General features: G+C 33.9%; 1 protein-coding gene across 2 annotated transcripts in view; it reads right to left on the bottom strand.

The window, feature by feature from the left end:
* The window catches only part of Edil3 (EGF like and discoidin domains 3), a 395,904-nt gene that overhangs the window by 268,841 nt on the left and 111,524 nt on the right, over positions 1-15,539 (bottom strand). For both annotated transcript variants that reach the window (XM_077109390.1, XM_077109391.1), the window contains exon 2: positions 4,828-4,956. In XM_077109390.1, the coding sequence (XP_076965505.1) occupies positions 4,828-4,956 (129 nt within the window). The remainder of the gene's footprint in view (positions 1-4,827; positions 4,957-15,539) is intronic.

Below are 15,539 nucleotides of genomic sequence, written 5' to 3'. Positions count from 1 at the left end.
GGTCTTACATTACTACAACCAAATTCCAAAGTTTATATTCCTTGTTTTTATACTGTAGATTTAATAGGTTAAATGTATGCTAATTACTTGTAAATTTCTCTAAGACGTCTAATAGCTTATTTTCAGAAAAATACAAAATTAATTTTTATGTATTATATCTGGATCATAATAACATTAGAATCTTTAGTTCTAAAGGAAAACTATTCCTTGGTTCAAATTCCCCTTTCAGCTACCATTCTCATTCTCCATCCCTACTGATCTCAGTTTTCATCTCAAAACCATTTTTAGGTTTACTCTCTGTTTAAATGGTAACTTTTCAGTCTTTCAAGCATCACCTTCTCAGTCTTTGAGATTCATGAAAGTAAAGACTATTATTTTTTAGGGGTTATATCTTCAGTGCCAAAACCAGAATCTGGTACAAGGTAATTATTAAAATATCGGATGAATGAGTGAGTAAACAAATATATTGTTGAATGCTTATTTTAGCCATTAAAACTTTCCCCCAATTCTTCTATGCACCAATGTCTAGTGCTTTCTCCACAACTCAAGCAAGACTGATCATCTATAAAGCAACAAGATCATCCATAAAATACATATAATCAATATAAATGCTTATCTACTTTTCCAGCTGGACAGCAATTTCTGCAAATTTCTTTACCATGCATCTTCAGCATTCAAGAAACTGTTAGTAAGTACTCAGTAAATTTTTACTTAAGAATACAAGTAAGCTAAGATTTAATTTATGTATATATCTATTGATTTATTTATTTTGAGTGATGGTGGAGATGGAACCTAGAGCAGTACACATGCTAAGCATACGCTCTACCACTCAACTACATCCCTAAGATTTTATTTTTTAATAAAAGTTTGAACACTTATTTTGCCCCCTTTGATTTCATTAACACATAAGTATCTGAGCTGGAAGAGTTTATATTTGTTATTAATTTACTGAATTAGTATACAATATAATAACTACCAAGATTTCTGTCTAGATCTCTAAAACATCCACTGGCAATGGAAATTTGCTATATGAAATGAATGTATGAACACTATATTCCAAACAACACAGTGCTGTCTAGACATGTGAGTAGTTAACTGAAAAGTAATTTGGGCTTAGCCACTGGAGGTCACTCCTAAGGTGCCCAGGAAAGGGAGACAGCACGTAGTGTGTGTATCTGTGTGCATCTGTGCCTGGAAAATGTCTACACATTCAAAGATGTGAAGTAGGTGTTGTTGTTGTTGTTTGTTTTTCTTTTTTGGGGGGGAGTTGTTTTTGTTTGCTCTCAGAGAATTTTTTCTATTGGCTTTTGCAGATACCAGAAGTGAGTTTTAATAACTCTAAAAGCCTGGGCATACTAAGATATGTGGGTTCATGTGGGAAGAGTTGCATATGTGGGAGACAGAAACACAGAAAGAGTGAGGGAAAGTGGATATTGGAGGACACAGAAGAGTCCAAAAGAAAAAAAGAAGAAGAAGAAGAAGTATCCAAATAAAGTCCCAAAGAAGCAATATTGTCTAATGAATGAAGTTCACAAAATGGAGCATGCCAATTTGGCTTACTATAAGAATGTAAATGATGAGAGGACTGATTGTAAAAGTTGTAAAGAATTTTCTGCATATTTGACAAAAATGTACAAAACTGTACAAATATTTCTTTTAAAATAGGTAGCATCAACTTATAACAAGGCTAATCTAAAGTATTAAGGTTGGTAGTGAAATATTGAAGGGAGATTGTTCTCTAAGCATGCATTTGAAACTCCTTTTCAGATGAACTGCAATGAAGGAATATAAGTTTATCTGTAGAATGAGCAGGGTAAATGTAATTTTAAAAATTGAGACTAAAACCTAATTTTTTCTAAGCAAATATGAATAAGTTTCTTTTCTTGCCTTTGGAAATTAAAAAGAACATTTAGAACTCCATATAATCATAAAATTTATGTGTTTTGAAAAGGATAGAAGAAACTTTGGATGCAAAGAAGAAACTTCTATATTTGATGTAGTAATGAGTAAGTAAAACAAAGCAATGATGACAGTTCACCTATTCTGTCTTTTAAGATATTACCTTAAAACACCCAGTTTCTTGTGTAAAATATTGCTATATCCTATTTTCTTCACTGATGTTAATTAAAAGTAGAGAAGAGTAACCACAAAAGTTTCAGCAAAGCAGATCATTTTCAAATTGAGAAGGCAGAATGGGCTTTAAGAATCTAATGTTCTTTTTTAAAAAAATTTTTTTTAGTTGTAGATGGACAAAATACCTTTATTTTATTTATTTATTTTTATGTGGTGCTGAGGATCGAACCCAGTGCCTCACACGTGCCAGGCAAGCGCTCTGCCACTGAGCCACAACACCAGCCCCTAAGAATCTAATGCTCTGCTGAGCAGTGTGGTACAGCTGTAATTCCAGTGGCTCAGGAGGCTGAGATAGGAGGAGGATTGCAGGTTGAAAGACAGCCTCAAATACAAAATAGGGCTAGGGATGTGGCTCAGTGGTTGAATGTCCCTTAGTTCAATTCCCAATATACTCCCCCCTCCCCAGGGAAAGAATCTAATGTTCCAAGTATTTGGTCCCAATAATTAGTTTTGAAAATATGAAGAAACCTAAGGTAGGCTAGATACTAAAAGCATTACTGCTAATTATTTGGATTTAATAAATAAATTGTATTCTTTTAATATATGCGACTTGAGAAAGAGGATATATAGAAAGATAAGTAACGTAATATGACTATCCTATAGAGGTATCTAACTTCAAAATTGTTTTTGATTTCCCCTTAAATTCTGACACCTCAAAAAAATTTAAATAGCAAAATTTATATAAGAAACTACAGATGTTTTAATTTTTAAGATTCTTGTTTTCTATTATTTTAATGGTATAACACCTATATGTGAAATTAAGATTGGTATAACTACTATACTATGTTAAATAACAGTGCAAATACTAACACAAACACATTTATTCCAAGTAACATATACCTGAGTATATCTTAAGAAAGAGTGCTGTTGCATATCAAACAGACATATAGCTTAAGTTAGTTAAACTATACAATGTCTGACTATCAGAGGTCTTTTAATAACATATCACAATAAATATGAATTAAAGTTAATTATATTGCTATCTGAGTCCCCAAAGACTCACTGAATTAAATGAAATATGATAGGGTACTTAGTTTTCAAAATGTTACTGTCCTTAAAAACCTCTCTTCTAATAAAATGATAAATATTGAATTAATGTTTAAAAATATGGCCCAGAAGTTTCAAGTATTTACATAAAATTCTGTGAAGATGCCACTTTTTAAATTATTTAAACACATTTGTCATCGATTCTATATTTTTTTTCAAAGTACTGACAAAAACATAGACTACAAATTTAAGATGTTGCAATTTTTGGTAGTTGGGTTAAAATATAACACCAATATTCTATTCTATTCATATTGTCATAGTAGGAATATTTATAGCTAAAATTTCCTTCAGAAATATATACTCTGAAAGAATACGATTTTCATTTTGGTTCTAAAAATCAAGTGTATATATTTGAAGATGGGGTCAAAGTGGTTACAAATTTTTATTTCTGTGGCACTTTGTCAAATCTCCTAAAATACCGTGAGTTAATGAAAACCTTAAAGAAGATTTATTTTTGAAGTGAATTAAATGAACAAAGTACCTTTCAGCAATAATTTAATTAACTCTTACAGATACAGTCAGACCAATGTTAAAATCTCAAAATGAAAGAAAAATACATTTAAGAAATAAAGTACATGAAAACCCAATAACTAGATAACTAGTGACCAAATATGGTAAATTAATGGTCCTATTTAATTGTTCTACCTTTATTTAACTGACAGTTAATGGGCTCTTACTATGCATAAGTTACTATTAGAGATAATGATTAATAACACAAATTGATTACTGACTAAAAATAGTAATGCTTATCTTCTTCAAAACCATTTTCCAAAAGCTATTAAAATACCCAAGTTTTCCAAGGACCATTATAGTTAACAGATCTTTATGAAAACATATGGTTTCCTTCTATAGAACAGATAGAGTCAATTTTGTACTCTTCTTTGTACAGATGTAAAAAATATAATTGTTTTTCAGACTTAATTGTAATATTACCTTTAATCAGAGTGGAAAATCCCTGTACAAGTTTATGGAGTATCAAATTGTTTTAAAGTACACCATTTCCCTAATGGAGAGCTATTTAGAAATTCTAAAAGTTACCCTAAATCCATAACTATACATATCAATGAAATAATGCACAGATTAAAATAAAACTTCATTTTGAAATGCAATCAGTGACTCTAATCAATTTTTTCAAAGCAAAGTTTTTGAAAAGATCATGAAGAGTATTGCAGTTGGAATACTGTCCTGTTTAAATTCTTAGAAATATAATGTGTATTTATATTCTAAGAAAAGTAATTATTTAGAACAGCTACAAAGTACAGGTACATATTAACAGGGCCTAAGAAACATACTTTCTTTTTCAACTAACTTAACTTGGAAAAATTAACTTGAAAATTATTTGTTAAATTTGAGAATAAAAAGTTAAGTTAACTTTTGAGATATAAGGATTGTGTTATATTCAATTATTATTTATAGTGTCTTGAATTATAGTATGAATCACCAAAAATATAAGAAAAAATTTACTTTAGAATGCCACTAATGGAAATATAATTTAATTTAACTGGAAATGATAAAGTTGAGAGTCCTACAGATAAGTAAATCACACTGCAGTCTAACACATAATCTTCATAACACACCAGCCAAATTTGTCAGTCATTCATGAAAACTAAGAGGATAACTACTGAAATGCTTAAATCTTGCACTTACCAACCTCCACAACACTAGAACAGTTGGGATCTGTGAAGCCATCTGGACACTCGCAGGAATAGGAGTCATCAGCCAGCCCTGACAAACAGATGCCTCCATTCTCACATGGATTGGGATCACAGATATCACCTGAGGAAAAAGGAACAGAGATTGACTTTTTGTGTTTCAGGAAGAATGAGGGGTTGGCATTGAAACACACTCACACACCGCACTGATGTTCCTTGGCAAAGTCACTTTAGTATTTGAATTTACATATAATGTCTGTAAAATCAATTTGAAACTGTGTGCTTTTAAGACAAATGGTATGTAACAGAGGAAAAATTACACCACAAAAAAAATTATTGCATCTGCAAGTTATTAATTCAGTTTGGGATTACTTCATTTTTTGTTAAAGAAATATTGTTTAATTCATTTTAAAAAGCTTAACATGAATATGTTGGGTAGACTGGATTCAGAATTAACTATAACAAGTACCTTCTTTGCATTCATACACTCAGCTCCGTAACTCTGTAACTCCTTGCACCAAAGGGGTATAATTTATTTCTGGATACTGAGAAGCTGGGCTTGTCCATATGATCTGCTCTGGCTAGATCTTAACAGAGGTTTGAAAAAGCACATGAAAGTTCCCACATCCTCTTTTGGAACCTCACCCTTGTCATGGGTACCCATTCATGTTAGCTTGCTTGAAAGAAGTGATAGAAACAGAAGAATAAGACAGAAATTGCTATAGAGAAATTAATTACATAATAAGAAATACCTAATATATATAGCCATGGCTTTGGTAGGTTGTAGATGGGATCTGGAATAACAGTCAGGAATGAGCACAGATCTAGAAAAAGTAATTACCAAAGTCACATAGTAAGAAGTAATTGGTAATGGTGTCACCAAATGTAACCTGGGGGATAGAAAATATACCCAGTGAACTTTTGTGTATGAGTAATGAGATTTCTAGGTAGACTGTTAAAATATCACACTTCTTATTACTTGCATGCAATGTGGTACAATAAGAAAGAGAGAGGCTAAATAAAAAGTCAGTTTGAAAATAAAGAGAAGGAATATAGAGGAACCATGACTTGTGCCAGAAAATACAACTATTTCTCATCTCTAGCCTCTCAAACTAGTAAATGACCAAATGTAAAACTTTTCCAGTTGAAGTTGGAGTTGGAAGGATAATCTCTACTAAATAAAAGCACATCTAGAGCTAGGTGCAGTGGTACACACCTGTAATCTCAATGACATAGAAGGCTGAGGCAGGCAGGAGGATCGCAAGTCCAAAGCCAGCCTCAGTAATTTAGTGAGGCCCTAAGCAATTTAGTGAGACAAACATCTCAAATTTTAAAAACAAGTAAATGAATAAAATAAAAAGGACTATGGTGTGGCTCAGTGGTAAAAAGTGCTTTGGGGGCTCAATCCCCAGTACCAAAAACAAACAAAAAGCTATCTAGAAATCTTAAGGATTGTTCCTGAGCTTCCTGGAACACCTAACATAGAACTGAGTAAGTTTGGAATGAAAAACCAGTCTTCAGACAGAATCATAGGTGTGCTTTACTGCACAAGGTTCTTAAATCATATTCCTAGAAGCCCCTTCAGTTTTGAAAGGTACTCCATAGGTGCAAGTACCACCTCCTGTACTCAAAGAGAATGGGGCTTTTCAAAATTCACAAAAGCATTTGGGCCCTAACATCATGCTAATATATATTTCTTAGGAACTGTATTCCCTCAGAAGAGCTTTCCCAACCAAAAGTTACTTCAATTTTCTTCAGATTAACCACATTAAAATTTTAGAAAAAAATAAAAATGGGAGTTGAAAGTTTTGTCAAAATTATAAAGCATTTTATTAGCTACAGTAAGATAACCAACAAAAGTAGTATATTAGCACTAGTGCAGATATTAGAAAATAATAATAAATGAGGAGTAAATGAGCAAGTAAAATGATAGTGTTTGGGAATGTCAAGGTATTTACTACGGTTGGGACATGGAGTGTTTGCCTGGGAATGACTGAAAAAGTGTACATATCTCTGATCAGGGAAGATTAAAAATTATGTTGTAATTTATGAGGAGTCAATTAATGTTTTGGCTTGGTGAGATCAATTTGTGAAAACGACTTCAGCAGTATTTCACAGAGTACATTCTGAATGGGAAAGTTGGTGACTAATGAAGATATTTCCATAGGCTTTCTATCTGTTTATATGTGTAGCTAGCTATCTAGCCACTTGACTATCCTTCCATTAGTCTATCCCTCTGTTCTCTGAGTATCTACTGAAGTAAGTACTGAACATATCAAACTAATGAGAGCCTTCACCCTGGAGAAGTACAGAGCATAGTAGGGGAGAGTGAAAAATGCAGAAACAATTACAATTATAGCACAGAGTCATAAGACCTGTGTTTATTATAGATGACTGAATGAGGGATCAATAGACACTTCAAAAGGGATTCACTACTGTGAGGTGAGGAAAATAAGGAGAAGGTACATGCTCAACATGCAGGCAAAGGGAATAATATATTCAAAGAAAAAAAATCACGGCCAATTCCAGGAACTTCACATAGACTAATACAGCTATGGCAGAGATGTGTATGAGGGACAGACAGTGATGAAGTAAGAGTAAGATAATACACAAAAGGATTTGTATGCAGTGTCAGAATTGTTGGCATTTATCTTTAAGTGATGAAAAATCACAAAAGGACATTAGGCATGGGAAAGCACAACACTCCATCTATGTTGAGGAATGATCCCTCAGGTGGCAGCACTGTGTTGGAATAGATGAAGGAAGCAAAGCTGATGACCAAAGAACAAAGCATTAAGCTTTTGAAGTAGTCCCAGCAAAAAAATTATGAGCATTGTCTTGACTCAACTTAAAGGTGACTATGGAGAGTGAAAGCAATAGTGGCATCATTTTTAAAGTATTTTTTAGTTGTAGATGAACACAATATCTTTACTTTATTAATATTTATGTGGTGCTGAGGATCAAACCCAGTGCCTCACACGTAAGGGGCAAGTGCTCTACAACTGAGCTACAACCCCAGCCCCTAGGGGCATCATTTTAATCTCAAATACAGCTAATAAATGCTAGGTAGTGAAACAAAAAATGAAAATCACTGCCTACTGGTTAAGTAACAAACCTAAACACACAGGTATCATTGTTGAGATATTTTTGGTAAAGTTCCCATCATTTATATATAATATCATGCCCGTCTAACTTTGATGTAAGTAGCACAGCTTTACAGTTAGACTGACAGCACTTCCCTCACTTACTCCCAATAGCACATGACGATGAGCATTAACCCCCCAAACATTTTTTCAGTGTCAGTCATAATCCTATATATTTTCCACATTTCCATAAAGAGGAGTTCTACATTCCCCAGACCAGGATCTGTTGGTACAGCAATGTCCATGGGGACAAGTCAAGATGTAGATGTTTGTATTGATTTATTTATGCTGACAGAAGCAGTGTCTATGGAAGAAAGACAAAATCCAAACAGTATTCTAGAGGCTTTCTGGCATACCAGATTGTATTTACATATTTATTCAAAATCAAGTAGCTCTGATTGAGATTTCACCCTCTCTTGCAGCCATTTTTCTGCTCAGTGCACTTACTGGTGTTGGTGTACAGTCCTCAGACACCCAGGCTACGTGAGGCTGGCGTTTCTTGTCCCTTTGATTATCCCATCATTCTGGAAAATTTTTTGCTATCTTAAGAAAACTTTCATGGCACCCATCCTGTCCTTTCTAGACAATAATACTCAATCTAGTTAGTCTCCTACCACACATGCGTGTTAGTTATATGATGCTTTTGCGGTCAGAATGAGACAGAATGGTTATACTCTAGTTATGTCTTATAGATGCCAGCTATTGTTTAGTTGACCTCTTTTTCTCTTTTGTCTTTACACTTTTTTGTTCTTCCTTTTTTTCTTATGTCTACTTATTTCTAATACAGTATAAGACTTGTGAACATTCATTTTTAAGAGAAAAATTTATATGCATTTTTATGTACATCTTGATATTTTAGAGATTATGTATACCTTGTGGAATGACTAAATCTAGTTAATTAACATAATCATTACCTCACAGTTACCATTTTGTGGTGAGAACCCTTTATATACACTTTGTTAGAATATTTTAAGAATACAATATATTGTTAGCCAAGTGCAATGGCGTATGCCTATAATCCCAGCAACTTGGGAGGCTGAGACAGGAGGATATCAAGTTTAAGACTAGGTTCAACAGCTTAGAGAGGCACTAAGCAACATAGTAAGACTCTTTTAAAATAAAAAGTTAAAAATAAAAGGCACTGGATATGTGGTTCAGTGGTTTAGTGCCTCTGGGTTCAATCCCTGATACAAAAAAGAAAACAAGCAAGCAAAAAGCCAATATATTGTTAACTGTAGTAACCATGCTCTTTCTTATCTCCATCACTAATATTTATATAGTATCTTTTTCAAAGGGAGAAAAGAGATGATAGATTTGTCCAAAATGATCTTGTGTCCAAATTGAGAAGGGGATTGAAGGAGGACAAGAAATATAGTGCTTACCTACATGACAAGATGTGTAACAAGTAATACATCTTTATGAGGATGTATAACAGGTTCAGTTTTAAAGAGTATTATATTTGAAAAGCCTATAGGATACCTAAAATAAAATATACAATAAAGCTATTGAATATGCACATGTAGAATTGGAGACATTTTACTTCAACATAAATTAAGTATGAATGTTAACACCAAATGTCCAGTGGGAGTTTGTAGGAAAGGAAAGGGAGGTCAGGAAGGGAGAGAAAGGGAGAACTTCCGGCACAGCAACCAATATGTGAAGAAAAAAAGGAAATTAGTTTGGGGCCCTTTCCTCTTCAACATAAATGTTCAGTTTATATCAAGGCCTGCCTGAGATTAAGGAAGGCCCCACAAGTAATGGTATTAAATGGTTAACGGCTGCATAAAACAACATTTTTGGCTCTGGACAAAGTAGAGAATAGACAATAGCAGCTCACAAAATATACCTAGGGTAATGGTAGGTTCTGCTTGGAATCGGTTTCTCTATACCCAGTTAAAAAAAGCATCCCTGTGCCAGTTGGGTTGTCCGGAGAGTAAAAGCTAAAATGAAGTTAAGAGTGTAAAACGTTTATAAGAGGTGATGACTGTGAACGATAAAATAATAAGGAAGCCAATATGGGCAGGAAAAGTCTCCATCTGTGACACAGATCTGCCACCTCTGAGAAGAAATAAAGAAAAAGGGACAGGAGTGATAGAAATAGGATTGAACAGGAAGAGCCTCCGTCCACAAGACAGACTTGACAAAGTCTTAGCCAATTCAGCAGGAAGCTCCAGCGCAAAAGTTCTCTTTAGAGGAATCCCAAGAGGTCTGGAATAGCCAGGCATGTGCCCTCTTACCACATACAATAATTGGCTGGAAGTAGTCCCAGCAGAGACTCTCAAGTTCAAGTGAGATTCCGAAAGTTCTGCACAAGAAGACTATCAGTTCTCTCAATTGCTGGTAACTTTTCAGCATGTTTTCTCTTAAAGGGAAATTGGAGTAGTGCACCTCCGTGTAACATCATGCCCTTCACTCTAAAAGCTGTCCTGTTTCCAGTAAGTGATGTAATTTTATGTCTTAACCTGTTATTTTTTGTACAGTCATTATCCCAGTGGGTGACACAGATGTGGGTTGATACCTTCAGAGAAAACAAGCTCTCCCTAGCTGGAATTTGATGTTCAATTAAAATACACTGTAGGGACTTCTGATTCCCTGTAATTCAAATAATCTAAGGTATTATCAGCTCAGGAAAGAAATCCTGATTAAAATGCAATAAACTCCTGGACTTTAAATCAATGATTTTCTCTATTGGTTTATTTCTTCATAGGTATGTTGGTAGAGTCTTAAAACTACAATGGCAACCAGCACAAAGCAGATTCAATAAAGCAAAACAAGGCAATACAAGATTTCAGGGTTCTCTATCCCACTGTCAGCAATCTCTTAAAATACACCTCTGCATATTGTAATCTGTGTGCAGCATTATACTTTGATGTTTCTTGGCTGCCTGGCCTTACCTGCTTTAGATTAGGACAGATGTGTTTAATTTTATTCTAACTATGTTTTATGGTTCCATCTGCAGTTTATGGCAGACTCAGGCAAATTAAGCTGATGCCGGTTTCCCTTTTGGCAATAGAACGAAGCAATTATTTTTCCCAGGGGCAAGAAATCATTGCAGGCTAAATTTAACTTACTGTTTGCCTGCTTTATCCACCCACTCTTCAGGGTTCTGAGCCGACTGGATGATCAGCATATATTCAGTATTGACGTCACTCTTCTTACTGACCTACTACTTGTTGCCAGTCACCTCATGCTTAAAGGTGGTTCATTTCATTTCATCATCTATTTGCAATTCAAGATCTTTTATTCTGGACAGCAAAGTGTATAAGCATCCATAAAACATCATGTATTACCACAGAATACAATGTGAAGCAAATAAAACCCCTAAAATCTGTACCTTTATTATTGTGGTTGTACTTTTTTGGGGAACTCAAATATATATATCTACATACATAAGACTATGCAACTTCTAATTCCATCTAAAGAAGAAAATTCTATAATAGTTACACTCTGGGAATCAGTTGGACAAGACAGCTAATTTATTTCACTGACATTTAAGCTCTCAGATGGTTTATGTTTTCAGGCTTTTGATATGTTATTGTCTGTCTCCAGTTCACATATCAGAGAATCACTGACTCATTCATCATATATTCATGCGCCAGGCACTGCAGTAGACACCAGGAGTACAGCTGAGATAAAGCACATAAGGTCCCTACACTTGTAAGAATTTATATTAAAGTGCAGGAAAAGTGTTGCCCACTGTAATAATAGAGGAAGGAAACAGACTGATAAGAGAGTAAATAGAACTGGTTGCCTAACACAGTCAAGTAATGTCTTCATTTGAGGTGAAAATCAAAGGATAAGCATAAACCAGCAATATTAAAGCTAAGGACGAGTATTCTAGGTCAAAGGAACACAAAATGTTCAGCTATATTCCAGGCAAGAGAGTGATGACATCGGGGGAACAGAAAGGAGGCCAGCCTATCTGCTGAACAGTAAGAAAATGCCTGAAAATGTTTATTGTCTGAAACTCAAGTTTAACAGAAACTGATATGTAACTTAATGATACTGGCCAAATGATGTTTTGTATTGTGTGCATGTACAAATATGTAACAACAAATCCCACCATTATGTAAAACAAACTATAAAGCACCAATTAAAAATATGGGGAAAAAAGTCTCACATTTGATCTTCTGTGTTCATGACAGTCAAGGGCAATTTGCTAAATTTATTCTTTATAGGTATTAAACACTTTCTGAAAATAGACTCTTTTATTTTAATGTTAATGTATTTTACATTTATATTTTAATATCTTTCTTAAATATTAATGCAATTATATAGTACGGCTAATGTGTTTCTATATTTAGAAAGTCAAATTAATATTAGTAATTTATTTGAAAGAATGCATGTTTCTCTATATTCTCTGTTCCATTAGCAGTACTAGCACCTACTTGAATATGTCTGTATGATCATTCCTGACTTCTCTCCACTTGTGCAAATAAACCTGTGTACAGATGTAAATTAACAACTTAAACATGGTAACATATCACTCAAACATTTTACTTCACTGACACAGATATTGCTTAATTACTTCAATAGCTCTGAAAACTAAATGTTAAGGATATTAGCACACATATTTATATGCAAGGAACTAAAACACAGAGATCATTTAAGTTCAAGTTCTACACCTATGACAATGCAGGTCCGAGTATTACAGCCTCATCTTCTATTTACTGCTCTCCCATTGAATTTGACAAATATAATATCATTTCATTAAAAAACCAAAACAAAATAAAAGCTTTGCTTTCAATGGTACAAGTCAGAATTTTGAAACATACATAAATAAAGTACTTGGCAATATCAGCCAACTCTAGTACACAAGTGAGCAATAACTCTACTTAAAATGAGATAAAGTACATAAGAATTTGCATAGTTAAACTGGAAAAAACTCACAGAAAATGTTAGCACCCGTGTGACTTATTGTCTATGAAACTGTGTGAACAAAACAAATGTCATTTTTGAATCCACAATAGGCCTCTCAATTTATGTCCTTGCCTCTTGAGAGAACGTTAGTGTTGAATATTAACATTTTAGATGTATACACTGATGAGTTTAACTCAGATTTTCATTTTAAAACTTTCTCTCACAAACTAAAGCTTCTGACTCTGGCCAAAACATATTTTTTTAAAAAAACTAGTTTAAAGGTAAGATCTGACTCTTACCTTTATATCTGCTTAAAAATTAAATTCTAGCTAATATAGCATACCATCCTGCAATTAAGGAAGAACAGAGAGGAAAATAAAATAAAAATTTCAATAGATATAAGTGTATCTACATTAATAGGATCTGCCATCTTAATGGTAAATCATTTGACATTCTTGTAGTGAATGACTATCCAATTTATAATGTACTTCCATTTCCACAGAATCCATAGTCAGTCATGGAAGACTCAAATCAGATACATGAACAAATAAACCTCTTAAACTTCAATGTACTCAAAACCACACTGGTGCTCATTTAAAGCAGGATGTAACTCAGTTCTTGCTTACAAGTTTTTCTCACTATTTATTAAGTGATTTTCTTTTTAGATAATTTTCTAAATGCTAATAGTATACTGGCCTGAAAAAAAAAATAGAAGAAAGTCAGCAACAATTATCAAGTGATGACCATTTGAATTTTACATCTGATAACATGAGGCTTCAATCAAGGCAACTAGATAAAAAGACAAAATATTTTGGTCTCTAACATTTTGAAAGAGAATCTTCTGGTATGTTTCGTATTTTAAAAACACTCTTGAGACTCCCTTAAAATAACAGAACCTAGAATTTTTAGAAGTGAAAAGTACATTAGAGACTATCTAACCCAGTGGCTCTGAAACTTAGCTGCATTTTAGAATCACAGGGGAACTTTTCAAATGCCTGATGCCCAGTTGGATTAAATCAGGAACACAGGAGGTAGAAGCACGTTTCTCAAAGCTCACCCAAAGACTTCAAAATATTAAAGAAAGAAAAAGAAATAGGGGAAGGTGAAAAAGGAAAGAAAAAATATAAGGAGAAAGGCAGAATGAAGGATGGAAGTTAATTTTCATTTTCCTGCTTCTGATAACATTTCTTTATGAGAAGCTATTCTTTATTATTTTCCTAACCATAAGTTAGAGGGAAAAAAATTATTTCCAGAAATCTACAACTGACAAATCACACGTATATGGGCACTCACAATATTAAAACAGAAGAACTACTGTTTAATGTTAACATGTATTGAATCCCTATAACTTGAATTAGCTTAAATTTGATAAATATTCAGATAATTCAACATATAGTATAATTTTCAAGGTTTTCTAAAATTAATTTATGTACTTATTTCCTTATGGTACTGTAGATTGAACTGAGTGGTATTCTACCACTGAAATGCATCCCAGCCTTTTTTCATTTTATTTTGAGAGAGGATCTCACTAAGTTGCCCAGGACCAACCTTAAAATTGAAGCTTTCCTGCCTCAGCCTTCCAAGTCACTGGAATTACAGCTGTGTACCACCAGATCTGGATCAAGAATTCTTAACTTAAATATTGCTACCTATGAAGAATATCCATGCAGTTATTAGATGATACTATTAAGTCATAATTGCATCACATACCATAATTGCATCACCACGGACAAACACATGTTCTCAGAATCTAGTAAAATATACAAATACACCAAGAGGTAGTTACCACTGCACGTTAAGGCTAAAGCAAGCACAAACGAGGGGCATCAAACTCAGAGTCATTGACCCTCAATTTGAGAACAACATAAGAGTGTCACATGCTGATTGATGCTAGCTTGTTAGTTTTGATTAAGGATTTGATTTCCTTTGATGACCTGGATGAGGAAAAAAATGGGAATAATGTATCAGAATCAATGATTCATAACTCTTTGAATTTAATTAAAAACATTTCAGCTTGTAATGTGGAACACACCATTGGATTAAGAAAGTCAGAGGGCTAGACTTGAAATCTTATTCTGCCACTCACTATTATAGTTATTTTGTTCTCTGCTGACTTGTCTAAAAAGTGACAATTGGTAAAAATCAAATGCCAAACACGTGTTACATGTTTTAGCAAAGCTCTTGGCATATAAAACATTCAATAAAAGTCATCAAAGTTGATATGAAAGTTGATGGGAAATAAGGTTGTAAATGTATTCTAAATGGCAGAAAACTGCTGGTGTTTTGGTGCTGATGAGAGGCAGCTACCGTAAAAGGCAAGATTATGGAGAACTCTGTAGAAAAGGGATAGTCAGAAGGATGTAGGAATGTTGGGGGGGGGGGTAATAAGGCGGATGAGTCTTTTTGCTCAAAGGAAGTCATTAAGTGGAATAATTCAATTTGACCTGAAGGGACAAAATTTAAGAAGTTTGTGCCTGGATCTGTATGTTTGTAGATGCCGGGACACAAAGAAAGGACATCCCATCTGGTGTTGTCTGTGAGGTAGGCAGCTGAAACTGTGATGGGATCAGAAGTTTGAGAGAAGTAGAAAGTAACCTTCACTTCCAATAGTTAGTAGATCATTGCCTGGAGAACAGAAAAAAAAAGAAAAAAAGACCAAAGGGCTGAAGTTCCAATTGAAATGGGAGACAGGAACTGTCAATGG

Source organism: Callospermophilus lateralis, chromosome 5 (assembly GCF_048772815.1).
Source record: "Callospermophilus lateralis isolate mCalLat2 chromosome 5, mCalLat2.hap1, whole genome shotgun sequence".
Lineage (NCBI taxonomy): Eukaryota > Metazoa > Chordata > Mammalia > Rodentia > Sciuridae > Callospermophilus > Callospermophilus lateralis.
This window is presented reverse-complemented; position numbering and strand designations above follow the sequence as displayed.